We start from the raw sequence: 20803 nt of genomic DNA on the forward strand, positions 1-20803 counted from the left end.
AGATTCTGGGTGAGGAATCAATGGATTTTTCCAGTGACTCTGAAAAGAAAAATCTCACTGAGCGAGCAGAAAATGCAAGGACAGCTTTCCATCCACCCCATCTGTGGTTGCTCAGCTATTTGCCTTGGAGGATGAGGGCAGGCAGGGCTGGGTTACTAAGCAACCAGGCCCTGGCACCTGCTGGCAAGTGTTGGTGTGGTCCTTCCTCAAGTGGGGCCTCCCTGGGGGGCTGAGGCAGAGGGTCCGTGTGGGGAGGCGGGAGAGCCCGCTTTGATGGATTTCTCCTGTCTGCCTTTCAGCCATGGGAATGGCAGGTTGAGGGGGGAGGAATCAATACACTTCTCATTTGTTTAACTTTCCCAGTTTAACTCTAAGCAAGTGAAGATCCCAGTTTGGTGACCCCAGTAGTCTGAGCATTCTCAGACAGCCCAGGTAGAGTGGGCGGGGGCCCCAGGCCCTCAAGTGGGCCCAACACTGGGCCTGGCAACCCAAGCCCTCAACCTTCACTCTGGGTGACCTCAGGAAGCATGCTCACTGCTCTTGGTCTCACTTTCTCCTTCTGTAAAATGGGGAGACTTGCCCCTCCAGTGGAGACTAATTGCTAAAGAGGGCCCAGCATCTGGCTGTGAGAATGGGTGGAGAACTCCTGGGCTTGGAATTATAAAGGCTGTTTCGAGGAATGCAGATGGGTGTTGAATTGTGACGTGAGGTGGGGTTCTTGACTGTGGTGCGTGGAGGTGTAAGGTTCTGTTCACAGAACAGAGAAAGGGCAGGAGCTAGGGTTCTGCTGGGAAATGGTTAGAATGTACAATAGTAATAGTCAGTTCCTGGGCCTTGATGTGTGCCGGGCACTGTTCTAAGCGTATAGACTCATTTAATCCTCACATCATCTACAGTTACCGCGTGAACAACGCGGGTCTGAACTGCATGGGCCACTTATATTTGGATGGTTTCAACAGTAAATATTACTGTAGTACACGGTCTGTGGTTATTTGAATTCGCGGATGCAGGATACCGAAGGCCCACTGTACGTTATATGCAGATTAGCTCCAGCATTGTTTAAAGGGTCAACTGTGTATATGGTTTCCATTTAACAGTGAGGAAACTGAGGCACTGAAGGGGTTCAAGGGTCACACAGTAGTAAGGGGCAGATCCAGAACTTGGACCCAAGTAGTCTAATGCCAGAGCTCCCAGCCCCTAAGCTATGCCGCCTCTCCTGTAGCTCTTTCCAGAATTACCCAAGTAACCGAAGCCCCAGCGGTGAGGCCAGGAGATGCTCACAGATGCAGCTGCATGTCAGCAGCATTCGTCTTGGAGTCACTGAGGACAGCGCACTTTACCAGGCCATTTAGGAGACAGGAAACCAGATGTCCCTGCCCCTGAGCCTTTAGGATACAATGAGAAGACACACACGTGGAAAGACTCTGAGTTACTCAATGACCAACCAAGACGCGTTTCAGTATCACAGAGTAATCCCGGAGCACCAGCGTGGGCTGGGTTAGCAGGGCAGGCAGGCAGCGCAGGGACAAGAGGGCGTGTGTGGGCCAGTGGCGAGGCTCCAGCACCCAGCACCAGCCCAGCCAGCAAAGATGAAGGCACAGGCGGGGCTTCCAGTTAGAGGGCAGCCGAGAAGGAGCCACTCCCCGCAGCAGGGCAGTGACACGGGTGTCCCAGCCGCCCCGCCCCTCTGAACGAGCGTGGCAATGCAGGGATACGGGGAGCTGGCACTGGCTCCCACGCGCCCGCTCACCACCTCGGAATTCTCTGAATCATTTACGGAGGCTCTGCCCCAGCCGGAGCCAGCACGTGGTGGGAGAAGGTGCGCCTGCTGTCCCGGCACCCACGGCCTGTGATTAGAACACACGAGCTGGACTCCTAGAACCGCCCATCTCTCATGGCCCCGTGACTCTGCAGGGCTTGGCTTGATGGCTCTCAGAGCACGTGGGATCCTAGAAGCTGCGGGACCCTGTGGTCAAAGCATTCTTGTGCAGAGATGTCCACTAGGATGAGAGTGAGGAAGGGATTCGGAGACAGGGATGGAAAACTCTGAAGGCAAGCCAATTGCGAGCTCCCAGCTCGGCGACTTCAGCAGAATTCCACGACTCCGTGGCCTGCACAGGAAAGATGAGACAGTGTTGCCCCACATCTTCCTTTTGCTGTCACATCCATTTCTCTAGGATGTGTGAGGTTGGAAAGCTGGGGTAGCTCCTTGCTCATGGCCGGCTGTGACGGGGTGCGAGGAGAGCATCTGAAGCAGGGTGGGAAGTGCCCGCTGCTTGAATTGCCTAACGATTCAGGTTTCTGCAGAATGTGGGTGATTGGACTGTTCGTCCCAAGGCCCGTTCCAGATCTCTGAGCCCAGGCTTCTGAATTGCACCCGAGCTCCCCTCTGGAGGGTCGTCTAAGAAGCTGGGAGAAACTCTCCTAACTGCAGCTGTTCCTCTGAGCCAGGCTGGGCTGTCCAGGTCATCCCTAGGCTTCAGCCATTTCGTAGTGCACCTGGCAGGAGAGTGGCCAGGCCTAGGAACAGAGCCTGGTCCTGGAGGTCCTGGGATGAGGGCCCACTTGCTTAGAAGTAGGATCGACTCCTCACTTTCCCGGAATATAGAAAGTAAGGGACACTCCCAACTTTACGGGAACCAGGTGAATCCATGAACCTGGTTACATGGCCCCCAGGTTCCCCTGCCCTTGGAATCTTCTTTTTTTATTGTAAGAAAATATATATAATGTAAAATGTACCATTTTAACCATTTCTACGTGTATAGTTCTGTGGCATTAAGCACCTTCACATTTTTGTACCACCATCACCACCATCCTCTCCAGAACTTTTGCATCTTCTGAACTCAGCACCCATTAGACAATTAACTCCCCATTCCCTCCTCCCCACAGCCCCTGGCAACCACGATTCTACTTTCTGTCTCTTTGAATTTGATTACTCTAGGAACCACATATGAGTGGAATCATAAAATATTTGTCTTTTTGTGACTGACTTATTTCATTTAGCGTAATGTCTCCAAGCTTCCTCCATGCTGTAGCATGTGTCCGAATTTCCTTCCTTTTTATGAATAATATTCCATTGTGTGTTTGTACCACATTTTGTTTATCCAGTCATCCATCAATAGGTTGCTTCCATGTCTTGGCTATTGTGAACAATGTTGCTATGAACATGAGTGAACAAATCTCTGTTCAAGTCCTACTTTCCCTTCTTTTGGGTATATATCCAGAAGTGGAATTGCTGGATCATATTGTAATTTCATGTTTAATCTTTTGAGGTTTCGCCATACCATTTTTTTATAGCAGCTTCATCATTTTCCATTCCCACCAGCAATGCACACAGGTTGTTATTTTCTGTGTTTTTGAAAATAGCCACCCTAATAGGTGTGAGATGGCATCTCACCATGGTTTTGATTTGCATTTCCCTAATGACTAGTGATTTCAAACAGTTTTTCATGTGCTTATTGACCATTTGTACATCTTCTTTGGAGACATGTCTATTCAAGTCCTTTGTCCATTTTCAATGGGGCTGTTTGTTTTTTTATTGTTGAGTTACAGGGGCTCTTTGTGTTGATATATTCTGGATCTTGATCCCTTGTTAGACGTATGATTTGCAATGGAATCCTCTTTAAATTGATTCTAAAAGAGCCAAGTCTCGCATCTGAAGAGACTGGAGTCTAGGATGAGTTATTGGAACCCACTCACTCCCCCTGCCCACCATCATCCCTAATTCACTCCGCAGTGCTCTGGTCCTGGGTTCTCTGGGAATACAGAGATGGGAAAGGTGCAACTCCTGGTGTTGGGATGCTCATGGTCTAGTCAGGGAGACAGGCTGAGACACAACTCACACTACTATATAGAGGATGAAACCAGTGCTGGAATAATATTGGGGTGTAAGCTTATGCTGTCAAAGAGCCCGCTAATTCTAGATAGAAGTGGTGGATTAAGGAAAGTATCCCCCAAAGATATATCAGTTCCAGGGGGCAAATTCTCTCAGATGAGGAGGAGGACGTCTCAGACTGAATGATCAAACTAAGATGTCAGGGAGACTGAAAGGAGACAGGGACCTAGCAGGAAATCCAGTGAGGAAAACTAACCTGAAAAAAGACCTTCTCGGGCTTCTCTGGTGGCGCAGTGGTTGAGAGTCCGCCTGCCAATGCAGGGGATACGGGTTCGTGCCCCGGTCCGGGAAGATCCCACATGCCACGGAGCGGCTGGGCCCGTGAGCCATGGCCGCTGGGCCTGCGCGTCCGGAGCCTGTGCTCCGCAGTGGGAGAGGCCACAACAGTGAGAGGCCCGCGTACCGCAAAAAAAAAAAAAAAAAAAAAAAAAAGACCTTCTCATGCCCTAGAAACTCTTGAGGGCACAAGAGAATGCCCCAAGGTAAAACTCCTGTTGCCACTGCAGTAGAACAGGTGTCACCCTATTGTGCTTGGATTCACACTTTAGACCTCTGAGCTGAAAAGGGGGGCTTCGTAATGGTCCAGGGGAGGGGAGAACAGAAATGGAAGGGATTTGCAACATCTACCCTCCGAAACAGTCAGAGTGCAGGAGTCTCCTCTGATTTCCAGTTACTGTCTCAGAAGTAGATGGGTGCCACGGAGCAGGAGCCCTATAGGACCCTTATACAATTCTTGAACCTTTCATTTCCATAGATTCGATTTTGGGTTTTGTGTGTGTGTGCATGTGTGCGTCTTATTGCTTCTTTATGTTTTATTCAGTTCATTAAGCAAACGTTTAAGGGCCCCTCCTGTGTGCCAGGTCCTGTCCCAGGAACTGCGTCAGTGAACAAGTCTTTCTCTGCCCTTGGGAAGCTTCTATTCTATGCTCAAGCTGCAGGGATGTGTGCTGATCTTGAGAGGCAGCCAGAGCACCTGTGTCCAGGCCACAGCCAGGCTGGGGGTGGGGTCGGGGGAGGGACTGTCAAGAAAACCTCCAGGGTAGAGTCCAAGGATGCAGTTTTATAGAGGAAAGAAGGACAAGCTGTGCCCTGGGGCCTGCAGTAGACAGAAAAAGTGAGGGCGGGTGTCCGTCTAGGACTGAGAGGGGATACCTGGGGCTACTAGAGTAATCACATGTGCTGATCTGCCCAGGACTTTCTGATTTGGGCACTGAAAGTCCTGCATCCTGAGAAAACTCAGTCCCGAGCAAACTGGGACAGCTAGTCACCCTACCTGGGACTCAGAGCTGAAGGCACCGCCTACTTATCCATGGGACACACAGTGGGCATGTAGTGCCAGGGGCCCACAGCACTTCAGGGGCCCACAAACATGTTTTAATTTCTTTTAAAATCAGGAGAAAGAAATGAACTTTTAGGTTGAAGAAAGTACTTTAATCTATGACATTTATATATTTGTCTTTATACCAATCATAAAATATAATTTCCAAGACTTTTTTATGGAGAAAGGGGCCCACAGCCCTGAGGATGAAAGTGCATGAACAAGAGTCATAATGTGGCCCAGGCTGAAAGCCCTGTCAGGGGCCAAGGTTAAGGCGAGAGGACTCCCGCATGGGGTCACTACCCACCAGTCAGACCTCCCTTTGCCAGATGAACGACTACTGAGGCTGCTGGTAGTTACCATGGCGTTTATTGACTGCTTACTGTATACTTACATTGTGCTAAGCACTTCCAGATGTGCAGTCTCATTCCGTCTCTGCAATAAATGTATAAAGAAGGCCTTCTTATCTGTGTTTCGCAGGCAAAGCATCCCGAGTCTCAGTGAGACTGACTTGACCACGTTCACAGATGACCAAGGGTAGGGCCGGCAAAGGCCAACCTATGGCTGGATGTGCAGGCAGCGTGGCCTAGTGGGTAATAACATACCTCCATCATTGACTTATTTCGAGGATTAAATGAGATTGTGACTGCTAAACCCTGCGCACGCCTGGCTGTTGAGATTTTTATCATGATAATGAGGCCCTACAGGGCCTGAACTTAAGTGCGAAGCTCCAGGGCCACAGGGCTCTCCCAGCTTCCTGCGTGGGGCTCCTGCCACCCCAGGTGACGTGCTCCTGCCAGTAGACAGAGGTGGCCAAGTGAAAGGGTGAGGGACGCCATGCCCAGGTTCCAGGACATGCTGGCAGCCCAGAGAGTCCACAGACATGACGCCCGCACACACGGAGCTGGGCTGGGCTGCCTGGGAAGCTGCCGAGGCTGGTCCCTGTTGTGCTGTGCTTGTCCCAGTGTCCATGTATGTGTGTCTCTGTCTTCCCTCCTCAGATAACCTGTGAGCTCCAAGGACAGGGACCACACCCCATGGGTTTCAAGTCCCAAGGTGCCTTTCACAGTCCCCAACCCATGGGCAATTCAGTCAGTTGCTGTTGACTGTCTACATTTACCACACTCCATAGTTTTGTCTTTAGGGACTTCAGTCTCTAGTTTTCAAGGCTCCTCCTCTACATCCCCCCAGAGCAGCTCAAATTCCACATGGTTCTGCTTGTATGGATGGCTCCATCCTTCCTTCCTTCCTCTGCTGGGAATAACCTATCAGGGAACACAGTTAAGGAATTTGATTCTTTTATTTCGGGACATTGGACAGCTCCATAGAGGGACTTGTGGGAATCAACACCTTCACTGCCCTGGGTGGGGCTGGGGAAGCCATTCCAGAACACGGCCATCGGGACTCGGATGGGGCCCTGTAGTGAAGCCCCATGGGGCTTCCTCTTTCCCATCTGGTTGAGGCCATCACAAAGGGGCCAATGAACCCTGAATGTGATCTGAGCATCGAGCAGGGTGTGCCCAGCCTGGACAGACAGGTGCCTGCCCCTTTCCTTCAGAGGGTCCTACTTAGGATGCGCCAAACAGAGACAGCAGGTGTTTGGGTCCGGCCAGCTGCTGGGCAGAAGGCGTCTGCAGGTGGTCATTCTCCTGCAGTCGATGCCTGAGGCTCTCATCCCAGACAGAGGCCTGGAGATGCTTCCCACCCAAGGGGCAAAAGAATCGCTGCTGACAGATTTGCTAAGAGCTAAGAAAGAGGAAATGTGGCAAAGGCTCGTGGTGACCAGCTTCCGGGATAGTTTTTGTTTTGTTTTCTTGAACTGTGTGAGTTGAGAAGGTGTGGACCTTACTTGAGCTTGGCCAACGTGGGGTCTGGCGGACGAGTAGAGAAAGCCAGTGGTGAGTAAGGAGCAAAGTCAAGTCGAAGAGAAGCATTAGGCACGTTCTGTAGACCAGTTGTCACTGCTGCAGTGCAGACCTGCTGAGCTCCCAGCTCTCCTCCCAGAGGCCCCCATCCCCACACCCAGTTCTCTGAAACAGAAGAGGAAGCAGTGATGAAAGAAACCACCCTATCCTATCTTCTGTGTAAAATCTTAGAGCTGCAGAGGGGCCTTAGAATTCTGCTGGTCTCGCTTAGTGATTTCACAGATGAGGAAACTGAGGCCCCAGGAGTGAAAGTGACTCACCAGAAGTCACAGGTCATTGGATGGGCTTGCGTTCATTCTCACCAAGAAATTGCAAAGAGCTGAGCCATGGGACAGGCTTCCAGCCAAAGCCCACAGCCCCACGCAGCCCACACCTTCTCAGCATCTGCTTCTTGGGGTGCAGGTTGGTATGAGTTGCTCCTGGACCTGACTACTGTCCACGCTGGGCTCTGGGCTGAGTATCACCTAGGCTGGTCCATTCTCTCCCTACCACGCAAGCAACAGGTATTTTTCTGACACGTCCTTGGAGGTCAGCCCAGTTCTCCGCTGAGCCCTGCAGAGGGTGCCAAAGAAGAATAATCATCAGATATCCTGTCTGACTCCCTCCAGGGAGCATCTAACTGGGGAGATGGGATTGACACAGGTGAAACAATAATGAAACAGTAAAAGGCAGCATATAATCAGATGCTAAAGGTAGCCATACAGGCTGTGAAGCCACCTCCATAGGTCCTGGCAGTGGTGGAGGTAACATTAGCAGGCAGCTGCGGAGGTCCATGGCACGTAGGAATTTGCAGCTCTGCTATGACAGGAATCTGAGGGTTTGAGGCCATGGGGCTGGTGTTTGGAAATGAGTCCCCGAGCTGGTGAGTGAGCTTAGCTGCCCACCTGCATCCTTCCTCAGGCAGCTTGCTGCCTCCCAATTAGAGAAGGGAGGAGAGAAAGCAGAACTCCAATGAAGTGATAAAGCTTTTGTCTACTTGCGAAAAGTGTCCATTAAGTGAGAGTGAAGTTACCAAAGGCCCATACACTGGTGGTGGGAGGAAATACACAGGAAACACCTGATTCTTGATACAAGTATGATATTAGGAGAAAGGCGGGGACCAGTACAAACCTGTATACTGTATACCTTTCTCCATTTGGGAATTAAAATGTCAGGAACCTAAAAGATTAGGAGAGCAGAAAATGAGGAGATTGCTGTGGGCCAGAGAAATTTTCTCAGGAAACTACACAGAGAAGATGGAACTAGAGGAGATGGGGGCTATGTATTCTAGGCAGAAAAACTGCACAAATGACAGTGTAGAGCAGACGTGGGCAAACTACTGTTCGTGGGCCAGAGTCCACAAATAAAGTTTTACTGAAACACAACCACACTCATCCTATGGTCGCTCTCTGCTACAGTGGCAGAGGTGAGTAGCAACAGAGACTGGATAGCCTACGAAGCCTAAAATATTTGCTCCCTGGCCCTTTACAGAAAAAAATTTGCCAAGCACTAGTGTAGAGAAAAGAATGAACAAACCCTATGACATGTGAGCCAATCCAGAGGAAGTGCTCCAGGAAAGTGAGAAATGAAATTGGCTAACAGAGATAGGACTTTGTATGCCTGGAGTGATAGTTACAGTACATGCCTTTTGGATGGGTTCAATCATTTCCAAAATACCCATTATTTCATTTGGTTTTACCTTTGCATCAATCCTATGAGGCAATAAAGGATTTTTATAGATGAGGAAACTGAGGCTTAAAGACATGATCCAACTCTCTCAAGATCACTTTGTTAGTGATGGGAGTCACAACCTGAACACACGCTTATGTTCACCCCACAGGTATTGCCTGAGCCTCTACCATGTGCCAAGCTGGAACTGAGCTCTGGGACCCCGTGGTGGAGCAGACAGGTGCTTCTCTCACAGAACTCAGTCCAAATGGCAATCCAAGACATACTGCACTATAATTCCTAGCAGAAAGCAAGATCATTTTTCTCCCCCTGTAGGCAATGGGGAAGCACTGAAGTTTCTTGAGCAAGCGTATATATTATCTGCTTCATGCTCAGGGCCACTGGGTGTGGAGAAGAGACAGAAGTATGATGTAAGTCACTAAGGAGCTTCCGTCTAGTTAGGAAGAAAAACCAAGGTGGATGGTCTACTTGGAGGATAATATTAGATGGATATTTAAGTGCAGGATAGTATAGTGTTAGTTTTGGATGTAGGTTAGCTCTAACCTTGCTGGGGCTCCATTTCCTCATCTGTGAAATGGGCATAATAATAGTACCTTCCTCATAAACTAGTGGTGAGGATGAAATGAGCTGATACATGCTAAGTGAGTAGAACAGTGCCTGGCACATAGTTAGCCTGTTAATAACAGTCAAGGATCATCGTCATCATCGTGCAGGGCTGAGGTGGTCAGAGAGGCCTTGACAGGTGAAAGATTTCAGATAGACAGACAGCAGTAAGATGGTGAAAGCTGTGTGCAGGAGGAAGAGGCTGACAAGTTTAAAAAGAGGAAAAGTGAAATTTCTTTTTTTTTAATATGTATTTATTTATTTGGCTGCATTGAGTCTTAGTTGTGGCACGTGGGATCTTCATTTCTGTGTGTGAGATCTTCGTTTCGTCACGTGGGATCTTTTAGTTGCGGCATGTGGGATCTAGTTCCCCGACCAGGGATCGAACCTGGGCCCCCCTGCATTGGGAGCACAGAGTCTTAACCACTAGACCACCAGGGAAGTCTCAAAGGGAAAGTGAAATTTCTGGCAAAAGTGAGGTTTGCGTGATTTAGGTCCAGAAAAAAATGGGCCCGAATGTATCTGATGGTTCCAGCACATTCTCCTCAGCCCACTCCTGACCCTGGGGGTTAGGACCTATGAACACAAATTTGCTTCTCACCAGTGCCCTGGATGTGCTGGCTGCATTGGGAACAGCTCAACCGTCTGCCACCAATGCCAGGAGCTTAATCAGAGCAGATGCATCCCATGCCAGATGCACTGAGATGTATAAGCCTCCTAGGAGAGACACCTCACAGGGCAATGCCTGTTATCTTTAAAATCACAACAGAGTGAGCTCCCCATTCTGTCCCCATCTTGGGCCACCCCAGGAGACAAAACTCTGTCTGGTTTCTAGCTTTGTACCCGTAGATGGAGACAAATCTTTCACTCTGAGAACTTGAGAATCTGGCAGGTGAATAGAAAGTGGGGTCTTTGACTTATCCTCTGAAGATCGCAATATTATTGATCTGTTCACACCCTGGATACTGCCTTCTCGGTAAACCTTTGGGGGCAGTGCATATCTGTGAGTGCAAAAGTGTTAAGTCTGCAGCTGGATGGGGACGCTTGAGGTCTGAGATTGCTTGGGAGGGGTCTATACCAGTTCTTCTCCAACGTTGCCGCACATTAGAATCACCTGGGAGATTTTTTTAAATCCCTCTGCCCAGGCTGCACCCCAAACCAATTAAATCGGATCTCCAGGATGGAGCCCAGGTGTTGTGTTTCTCAAGATCCCCCAGAGGAGTCCACGTGCAGCCGGGTTTAAGAAGCACTGGTCGAGGTTTTCTACCATCTCTAGGATGGGAAAGAGTGCACTCCCGTAGCCATGGCTGGCTGGCTGGCTGGCCTGCTTTGGGAGGTGATTCATTCAGTCCATGGTCAGATCTTGTCTGCCAGATCTGGTGCGGGCAGCAGCCAGGGGTGCTGTCATCCCAGGGCGGGAGATTCAGTGTGCTGGCCAGACAGGGCTCCTGGCACTCCCAGACGGGATGGAGATCAGGATGGTTGTTTTCTGCGTGAGTCCTGCAAAGGGTGCCCGCGGCCACTTGCGTCACTTCCCCAGGTTTGTGGTGGGAAGGGGGGAATAGATGGGTTATCTGCTGCAGGAAAAGAGAACAGGAAGAAAAAACCTTAGGTTAAGGCAGCTCTGACTCTTACTGTATTCAAAAACAGGCTGGAATACTGGCCTTCGAAAGCCATGATGCAGCTGCCTTTTCTTACCGGGAAATGGCTCTAGCTCATTTGGAAACTATGAGAGATCTTCCAGGAGCTTCTAGAGCTTCTAACTCTTTTTTGTAGATAAGTACGAGCAAGCTGCTAACTCCTAAGGAGCAACAGCCTGCATGTTTCAGAGCCGGACAGAATGGAGTGTATGTAACGGTAACGGGATACTGGTCTTTCTGACTGGAAGCTCCCAGAGGGCAGCAGGCACGTCTGGTCCCACAGAGATGTGCCCAGTGGGGTGGGTGCTGGGGGCGGGGCCTCCAGGAACTAAGCGGGGAGGGATGAGGAGTGAGAAGCTCCACTGTGATGGTCCCTGGGTGAATAAGTCGACAGCGAAAGAAGACACTCTGTGTGGCTCACACCACTTGCTTCTCAGCTCAAGAAGATGGCAGATGCCCTGGGGAGTACTTGCCCTTGGGTGGTCCTCCATGGAATCAGGGTCCTGTTCCAGAGACCTGAGTGACCCCATAGGAAAAGGGTGGGCCCTGCATCCTGGCGCCTGCCTCCTCCTGCCAGAGGCTAGAAGTCCCTCCTTGACATCTTTACAGGTGACACGGTGGCCCCAGGTCCTGAGGCTTCTGGGGACCCACTGAACGTTTCACAGGTCACGTAATTTATAGGTCTTGGTGTAGCGACTGCTCGTGCCAGCCCCGTTGCATGGAATTTCAGTGATCGCTATGGGAGTGGCTGAAGCGGCTGTCCTAGGGTGACCACATGGAATTGAGAAGAGCATGGGTTCCAGACTTTGATGGACTCGTTTCCAGGCCCAACGCAGATGCTTACTAGCGGTGGGACCACAAGCGTGTTTCTTAACCCTTCTGAGCCTCTGTCTGTAATCTGTAAAACAGGAATAACATACGTAGTATGTAAGGTTTGTGAGTGTACAGTGCTGTTCTGATCGAGATCCTCGAGGAAGAGTACATAGGGGAGCAGACAGGCCAGCGGAAGATGCCGTGATGGAAAAAGGACGTCAGCTCGTTTCCATGTTGAGGGGTGGGTGTGGGAGGCCACGCCCGCTCCCCTCGGCAGCCACAGAGCTTGACATCTTACCGGCTCTGTGGGACTGGAAAGTGGGAGGGGGGAGTGAAGGCATCCTGCTGAGTGTGACTTGTCTCCCGTGGGCGGGCTAGAGGGAGGAGGCTGGACAGCTCTGCCATGGGAGCCTGACAGGTTCAGCTGGGTGGTGCTGTGACGGCAGCATGGCTGTGAAATTCCCCAACCAAACCAGACACCCACAGGGCAGTGCTGGGTGATGTCAGCCTGGAGAACACGGTTGCCCCACCACTCTGGGCCTGTTTCCTCATTTGCCGGAGGAGGATCCTGACCCACCCTGGGTCCGCTAGATTTCTAAGACCAGGCACATTCTTGGCAGGTTTTGACTGACCTATTTATTCCCCCAAACTGTGGCTCCTGCACTCCTGGCCACACAGGACAACGTGAAGACAAAGCAGGGAAGGTGGGTGGCAATGGACTTGAGAGAAGCCCAGGGAACTGACAGACGGACAGGTTTGCTTAGACCCCAGAATTCTCCCCTGAATTCTGTCCACCGTGTGAACAACATCGACCTGCATCTCCTTGGCTTCCTTCTTCCTAGAGGGGGTGCGGGGGGGTCGGGGGGCAGTCAGAAGAATAAATTGTGATGTCATGGGAAGAACACAGCAGAACGGACTGGCATCCCTTTTAGTTCTGCAGAGGCTGACTGCAGGGCTCTAGGCACGTTCCTAAACTCCTCTGAGTCTCCGTCGTGTCACCCGTGAAATGTGGGTAATAAACTCTTATCTTGCAGTTTGGATTCTGAGGATTAACTGAGATAATGCAAGCCAAGCACTCGGCGCAGAGGAGGTGCTGAGTAAACGCTGGCTGTCCCTGTGCCCCAGTGGAGATTTATCCCCTCAATTATCAGGGAAGGCTACAGCCCCCTGCCCCCACTAGTTCATGCATTCATTTGATAAATATGTGTGTGTGTGTGCGTGTGCGTGTGTGTGTGTGTGTGTGTGTGTGTGTATTCTTACTATGTGCAAAGTGCTGTGGCCAGTGACATGGGGCCTGGACTAATGTCCATGTGCCCTTGGTCCTCTCGATCTGGGAGAATTGCTGTCATTCCCATCAGCATATACTGGGATCACGTGTATGTTCCTGTCTCTCCAGCTCTATTGTTACTTCCTTGAGGAGATGACCATGGCTTGCATTTCTTTGCATCTCCCATAGCATCTAAATGGACACCCTCCATAAGCAAAACAGCTCTGCTGATTCACCAGATTCACACCCAGTGCCTGTGTGCCGGGCCTTTTCACCTTGGTCTTGCAACAAGCCTGAACGGTGGGTATTGCCCCCATTTCACAGGTGTGGAGACTGGGGCCGAGAGAGATGGAAGTCACTTCCCCGGGGTAGCTGGCTGCGCAGGGGTTTGACCTTTGACTTTTCTCAGGCTGAGTCCATCCCATTCACTGCCTGAGGCTGGTGCTCACTTATTCTCGGTTGGAGAGGCCTTTGGGAGGACGAGGTCATTTCCTTCCTCATCCTGAGAGCCACTGTACATCCACCCTCACATCTGTGTCTGTTTCAGAATGACTGTAAACCCGCAGAGGAGCCGTGGTGCCCGCCCACGCTGCAGGAGATCAAGCAGAAGATCGACAGCTACAACACCCGGGAAAAGAACTGCCTGGGCATGAAGCTGGTGAGGGGGCCTGCCCCGCACTGCCCGCCCCCTTCCTCTCTCCCCCTCCCAGCTCCATAGCCCCTGCCGGTGTGGCTCCCCTGCTCTCCCTCTGCATTCTGGGGGATACCCCCACCAGGGTCCTCCCCTTTCTTTGGGCTCCTGGAGGCCTCCAGGCTTGTGTGAAGCTGAGAGCCTGGGTTATCAGGGGTCTCTGTGTGTTTTAGGGAAATAAAATGGGCTTCAGAATAAGATCCACATCTAGTCTCTGGCTCTTCCTGTTTTTAACTTGTGGCTTTGGGAAACCTTAACCTCTCTGAGCTTCACTGTAAAATAGAGATATTAGTTCCCATTTGTCAAAGCGCTTGTGGGAATTAAATGATATACAAGTGACTAAGGGCCCAGGAGGCCCTGGGCAAGGGGAGCTCGCAGCAACTCCTCCTCCCCTTCTTGGTCATTACAGCCTGTGTCTGGGGAAGCTTCCTTAGGCTGTGCAGAGCTCAGAGAGGGGAGGGCACCAACTTTGTGCCAGGTTTGGAAAGGCCATCTTCAGTGGGGAGGGGAGGAGACAGTAGAAGAAACCTGCCCCCTGCTGGTGGCTGGCAGCAACTGGCTCTTTGGGGCTTCAGCCGGGTGGGGCGCTAGAAAACCCAGTCGCGGATAGGCCTGAGTTTAAGTCTTGCAGACTGCCGGGTTTTGGAAAGAGATGCAGGAGAAAATCCAGTGCGCTTGTTCTCCGAGGACCTTATTACAGAGCCTTCCTGCTCCTCCTTGGTTTGGCGGGGCAAACTAGAGAGGCCACTCCAGACCCTGCCTCTTGGCCTGGGGACCCACCAAAGGCAGTCGGCGTCTGCCCTGTGACAGGGGATTTGGGGCAGGCAGCCTGAGCCTGTCGGGAGGGTGTTTGACTGGGATGGCACTGCTGTTAGGAAAGGCCTCTGCAGCCCACCGGATCTGGGGCCACGGCCCAGAGTGGCAGATAGGATCAAGCAACACAGACCCTCCCGGACCCCACATGACTTCCCCCCCCCCGCCCCCCACCCCGCAGAGCGAAGACGGCACCTACACGGGTTTCATCAAAGTGCATTTGAGACTTCGGCGGCCGGTGATGGTGCCTGCTGGGATCCGGCCGCCGTCCATCTACGACGCCATCAAGGAAGTGGACCTGGCAGCCACCACGGACAGGCGGACATCCTTCTACCTGCCGCTGGACGCCATCAAGCAGCTGCACATCTGCAGCACCACCACAGTCAGTGAGGTCATCCAGGGGCTGCTCAAGAAGTTCATGGTCGTGGACAGTCCCCAGAAGTTTGCACTTTTTAAGCGGATACACAAGGACGGGCAAGGTATGAGAGAGCTAGCTCCCACCCAGAAACTACCTTTCCCAGGTCCGTCTGTGCTCCCCAACACACTGGAGTGGGAGGATTGGGCTTCTCGTGGCACCTCCGCTCAGCCATCCGTGTGGCGTTAGGTCTGTGGAAGGGCCACACGCACGTTCTGCCCGCTCACTGTGCCCCTCCCTCCACGTGTGACTTCAGGAAAACCACACCCTGGGCTCTCACTTCCTAATCTGTGGAATGGGACGGAACCGCCCACCACTCCTACTAATCTTTTAGGGGATGACGTGAATGGAAACATGCTTCACACTCTAGCAGACGCGAAGATAAAGGTTGTTACCCTATTTATTCTTGTCAGGTTCATTTCGTTAGGTTGAAAGGATGGCCACTTCCATTTAGAAACACCAGCCTCTGCGTTTCCAATCGGTCCCACCCCTCCTGAGCCCCTGCCCTTCTTTTCCAAGATGAGCGCCCAGCCCCTTCTCTTGGTTTGCAGTGCTCTTCCAGAAACTCTCCGTTGCGGACTGCCCCCTCTACCTGCGCTTACTCGCTGGGCCTGACACGGATGTGCTCAGCTTCGTGCTAAAGGAGAACGAAACTGGAGAGGTGGAGGTAGGTCTGGGACCCTTTGTTTGGTGCACAAAGCCAGCCTGCGGGCACGCTGGGGGGCATGGGTTAGCCTCACCACCCAGCACAGCAGGAAAATGTCTCGAGGCAGCTGGGCTGGGGTGAGTGCCGGCTGAGGTTCAGCATTTAAGCCAGGATTGTAAGTGCCCTGGGGTAGCAAGTCAGGGCCTGTGTCTGGCAAGGCCTGTGGAAAGACAGGACTTCATGTGCTTTATTTCTGAAAACTCAGGGTGGATGGGCGCTGAGAAACTCCCTGTGTTCCACCCAGATTCTTTTGCTCCAGGATGGCCTGGGCTCCACTGGGCATGGGTATTTTTGAGTCATTTGTCTCTCCCTGGTTCTTCAAAGCGGACCTCGATCCCCCAAGGGAAGCTCACCGGAGTCCAGTCTGTGGTGTGAAGTGAGGCGAAACCAAGCTGGTGGCCCCCACGGCCTGGGCTGCGTGGCAGGTGGGGTTACAGTGGAGTGACCGAGAACAGGGTGCCTCTCACAGAGTTTGTCACACTGCATTCACTGGAGGCCTGGGGTTCGGGGAAGCAGTCTTGGGAGCCACTGTGGAAATCTGGGGGGTCCAGGCGAGCGGGGCCCTGTCCTTTCCCGGCCTCCACCAGGCAGCTCTGCTTTCCATCTGCTTTATATAGTGGAAGATTTCGTTTGGAAAAAGTATTCCGCTGAAGCTGAACACTGCTGGCCCGTGGCAAGCTCACGGGCCTGGGGGTTTAGAGGTCTGGCTTCTAGTTCTAGTTTTGCTGCTATAAGCTTTGTGACTGTGGTGCTTGTGTCTGTGATTGTGGTTCCCTCTGTGGACTTCAGTTTTTTCATTTATCCGATGTGGGGATTAAACCAGATAAACCTTAATGTTCCTTTGTGCTCAAAGAGCTTAGGAGTCGAAACCCCTGGCCCCATGGGGGCCTCAGTTCCTGGGTCAGCCTAAGAGAAGTCAGACTTGCCTTCTTTCCTGAGCGGCCAGGTCCCCCAGGCCCACCAGGCTCTGCAGAGCTGTGCAACAGGCTCATCTCATCATCTGCTCTGCCAGCCAAGGGAGGCACATACCCTAATTCCACGGCAGATGAGAAAACAGGCTGAGAAGGTGGACTTATGTGCTCAAGGCCACACAGTGGAGCCAGGCTGACACCCAGCCTCCTGAGTCCAAGTCCAGCTCTCCTCCAGGTGCCACTTGAGGGTCCGCATGTTGGGAGCCTGTTGCTGATCACCCCAAAGCAGACAGCTGGGTCCCAGGCAGCTCCCGCGTCACTGTTAAGATCTCAGCGGCTACAGAGAAATTTAAGATTGTTGATTCTCTGAATAACAATGTGGCTTGTGGACTAGTAACTCTTGGCCACGAGATGCCAGGATTTGAAATTCTGTTGCTGGTGCGGCATGGAAACCCCAAGCTTTATTTTTCACATCTGCCTACTCAGTAGCAAACCATGTGCAAACTGTGTGAAGAGTGGGGACAGCAGGGGTCCTCAGATCAGGCGCCCACTAACCTGTCTCCTGTTGTTTCTCCCCCAATCTCCCTCTCGCCCCACAGTGGGATGCCTTCTCCATCCCCGAGCTCCAGAACTTCCTAACAATCCTGGAAAAGGAGGAGCAGGACAAAATCCAACAAGTGCAGAAGAAGTATGACAAGTTTAGGCAGAAACTGGAGGAGGCCTTAAGAGAATCCCAGGGCAAACCTGCCTAGCTGGTCCTGCTTCCTCTTCTCCCGATGCCCGTGGATTTATTTTTATTATTAATTATTATTCTGCCACAGACACTTTTTCTCAGGACACCTCTGTTGGGTGCATCTGTGCCCGCCCAGCAGTTCCAGACGTGGCACAAAATCTCTGATGGACACGTGTGTGCGTGGAGTTGGGGCCTGCCCACCATCACGCTGTGCCCTCTGCACACTGCCCAGGAGCAGCGCTCGCTCGTGTGAAAGTTCCGCCACGTCCTCTCACCATCGGCAAAGCCTTTCACAAACCAAATAGTTGCCTCTCTCCACACCAGCCGGCAAAGGAAAGAAAAAAGATTTTAGAGATATATGTTCTTTCTCTGCCTTTTATTCTTTTTCAATTGCTTTCTTATTTGCCATCCACGGTTCCCTTATTTATGAGTCCAAGAATTGTAGCATATTCCTTTAGCAGGTCTGAGCTGAGCCCCTGAGAGCACGACAGTGCTCATAAAAGGACTGTCCCCCACTTTCCCCAGGTGCCCGTTGTTCATGCTTAAGGGAAGGTCATAAAGCCACTGGCTGGGGTCAGGAGCACCGAAGCTGAGATTGCCTGAGAACTTTCCAGAGAAGCTGCAGCCGGCCCTGGCCCTGATGGCCCAAAAGTCTGAGCCCATGTAAACCCAAAGGCATACATATCTGTGTATGCGTGGTCTTCAGCCATATCTTGTCAACAACTCTTTGTTTCTGAGTTACAGTTTTGAATTTAATATTGCCATCATCCTCCTGTGTTTCCACCAAAGGGAAACCAGCCATTTACCATTTTTAAAGTCTCCTGCTGAGTACGGAAATCAGGCAGTCAAAGCCAAAACATGTTGCAGATAAAGGTGTCCAAGCTGTCTTCAGCCTTCCCCGGGCTAGAGAGCAGAGGAGGCCTGGCTGCCTTGGTTTCCCTTTGGCCTCCAGCACTGCCTCGCTCCTCCCACTGGGACTCTGGGATCTCCAGATACCGCCAGAGGAGCTGCCTTGAGTACAGAGCGGGGAACCTCCAACTCAGCCAACTTGGAGACCTTTATGGTCGAAGAATGGCCAGCCGTGGGGCTGGCCTCCTGCTGACCTCAGTGCCTTTTTGTTTTCAAAGAGGGACAGGAGCAGGGGCATTTGCTTGAGGCTCTGCTGCTGGCTTGCTCCTGCCAGGAAGTGGACCGCGGCAGTGTGGGAGACAAGGCCAGGAGAATCTTCCCTCCAGGTATGGGACGAGGGTCGCAGACCTCCTTCCCGTCTAAGGTCCTGGGCTCTGACTTCCAAGAAGTGAGGTCAAACTGCCTGGACAGGGCGGATCAGATTCCCAACTCTACATGTGTACTGGCTCCTTGCTTAGGTCCAAACTTAAAACTAGCCAAACAATTCAAGCTGGTAGCCAGGACTACAGAGACACTCCTGCGCAGAGGAGAAGGACTCTGGACTTTCAAAGCGGGGCCAGTTTTCCAGTGCAGCCTCTGAGAGACCATTTCTTCGTCAGCCTCTGAGAGACCATTTCTTTGTCGTCCTCTGCCTTCCCAAGTCCCTGTTGGGTTGGTTTGAGCCCACACTTCTTTGTGTAGCCTCAGCAGTTCCCTCCCTCCCTGACCCTTGCTGAGTCCACATGCCCCCGATCACAGAAGGAATGCAGACCCCTCATCATGCAAACTACTTAGTCTTCAGAGCTGCAAAAACAGGACGAGTTAAGCAGCTCAAAAGAGATTTTTTTACATCATAAAAACCCTAGTTATCTGCTATCTCCTGCTCAGCCTTATCACGTCCCCCGCTTAAAAAAATCTCTCTCCCTGCTGTGTATCGACAGGGGTGGGTGCAGAGTCCTCTTTTCTTCAAGCTGCATGTCTTTAACATGAATAGAAGGCATGGATCCTGTGCAACCGCTGTGAATGCTGCTGAGAACCTCCCTCTGATGGGGTGGCTATTTTATTTTTGAGAAGGAAAAGAAGTCATGTACATATATACATAAAGGCATATAGCTATATATAAAGAGATAGTGGTGTTTATGAAATAAGGAAACTATGGGAAAATTCAGACTTTCTCTAAAGCACAGTTAGACCAGGACCCAGGCTGAGGCCCTACCTCCGAAACAGTAGTGTGTAGGGAGTGTCCCTTCCCTCCCAGGGTGGGCATGACTGCTGGAGTGCCTTCTACTGTTGTGTTGCCCAGTGCGTAAATTTTCTTTTTAAATGTCTTTCTTATGTGGGTTTTAAAGAAAGTAATAAAAGCTGGTTGCAAAAATCATTCAGACCAGAGATGTGTTCCTTGAACTTCCCCATCTCATGGAAATCGGGAGCTGGGAGAGGGGGTGGGAATAGAGGAACACGCACACTTTGTGTCCAAGTCAGATTTCCTTTTGCCAACGAACAGAGGAATGAAGGCTACTGTTCAAATCAGCTTGAGAAAACCGTCCAAAGGCATGGGCTGGGGGTGCTGCCTAGGGGCCTGGCTATTCTGCATCCGCACAGAGCAGAAGAGGAAAGGGGACTTACTACAGAGAGGAGGGGCTTTCTGGAGCTAAGGATGATTGAACACCAGAACAGGCTACTGAGTTAAGCAATGATTCTTCTATTTTCAGAATTATTTTAAAATTAGATAGGAATGTGTCTTTGAAAGTTTGAGATTATCTCACCTGGAGGAAGGGGGCTAGATGACAAAAACAGTCCCTTGACCTTAGCTCTGACGTCCGTCAAAGGAACATCTCGGTAACCGTGGTAATAACCACGTAAAAGTTATTAGAAAGAAATTCTCGCCTGCCTTCCGGTATTGATCACACACAGTGCAATGAATGGGGGCCCCCGGAGCTCATCCAGTCCACTCCCAGCCTCCCTCTAGGAGAGCACCCCCTGTCCAACAGACATTCTTAAAAGTGTCCAGGAATGGGGCACATCTGTAATGTGTGCTCACCTAGACCTCCAAGAAGTATATCTTTCAATAATTTTGCCAAAACCCAGAAATGAAGCAGTTTCTGCTTTTCACTGAAACTCATTTGGTTACAATATAGGATTAAGTGTAAAGCTGTACATTTGACCTTGGTATAGATTATTCAGTTCAGCACACAGAAAAAGGAATCCTTTGCACAGCCGAACCCTCCCCTGCCTCCTCACATGTACCTATGTTATTCACAAGGAGGAAAGGGAAGATGAGTCATTGCAAATGTGTCACCATTACTGGAAATACCGTTCGAAGCACAAGTCTTGACAACACTGTTTCACAGCAGAATTCTGGGTCAAACCACAGTGAAGAGTTGGATGTTCATTTTAGATCCAGCCTCACCATCTACTGGCTTGTGTCTCTAGCAGGGATTAACAAGGCAGGACACAACCTCTCTCTGAGGCTCCAGTCCCTCCAGGGTTGTGCAAAACGAATCACGTCTGTGAAAG

At 51.3% G+C, this 20803-nt stretch overlaps 1 protein-coding gene across 2 annotated transcripts in view; it reads left to right on the forward strand.

Annotated features, from left to right (window-relative positions):
* RASSF5 (Ras association domain family member 5) overlaps window positions 1-19664 on the forward strand; it is a 71249-nt gene extending 51585 nt beyond the window's left edge. For both annotated transcript variants that reach the window (XM_033852679.2, XM_033852680.2), the window contains 4 exons: window positions 13677-13787; window positions 14815-15112; window positions 15600-15715; window positions 17265-19664. In XM_033852679.2, the coding sequence (XP_033708570.1) occupies window positions 13677-13787; window positions 14815-15112; window positions 15600-15715; window positions 17265-17417 (678 nt within the window). In that variant the 3' untranslated portion in view covers window positions 17418-19664. The remainder of the gene's footprint in view (window positions 1-13676; window positions 13788-14814; window positions 15113-15599; window positions 15716-17264) is intronic.
* Window positions 19665-20803: the final 1139 nt, after the last annotated feature.

The sequence above is a fragment of the Tursiops truncatus genome, chromosome 1, assembly GCF_011762595.2.
Source record: "Tursiops truncatus isolate mTurTru1 chromosome 1, mTurTru1.mat.Y, whole genome shotgun sequence".
Lineage (NCBI taxonomy): Eukaryota > Metazoa > Chordata > Mammalia > Artiodactyla > Delphinidae > Tursiops > Tursiops truncatus.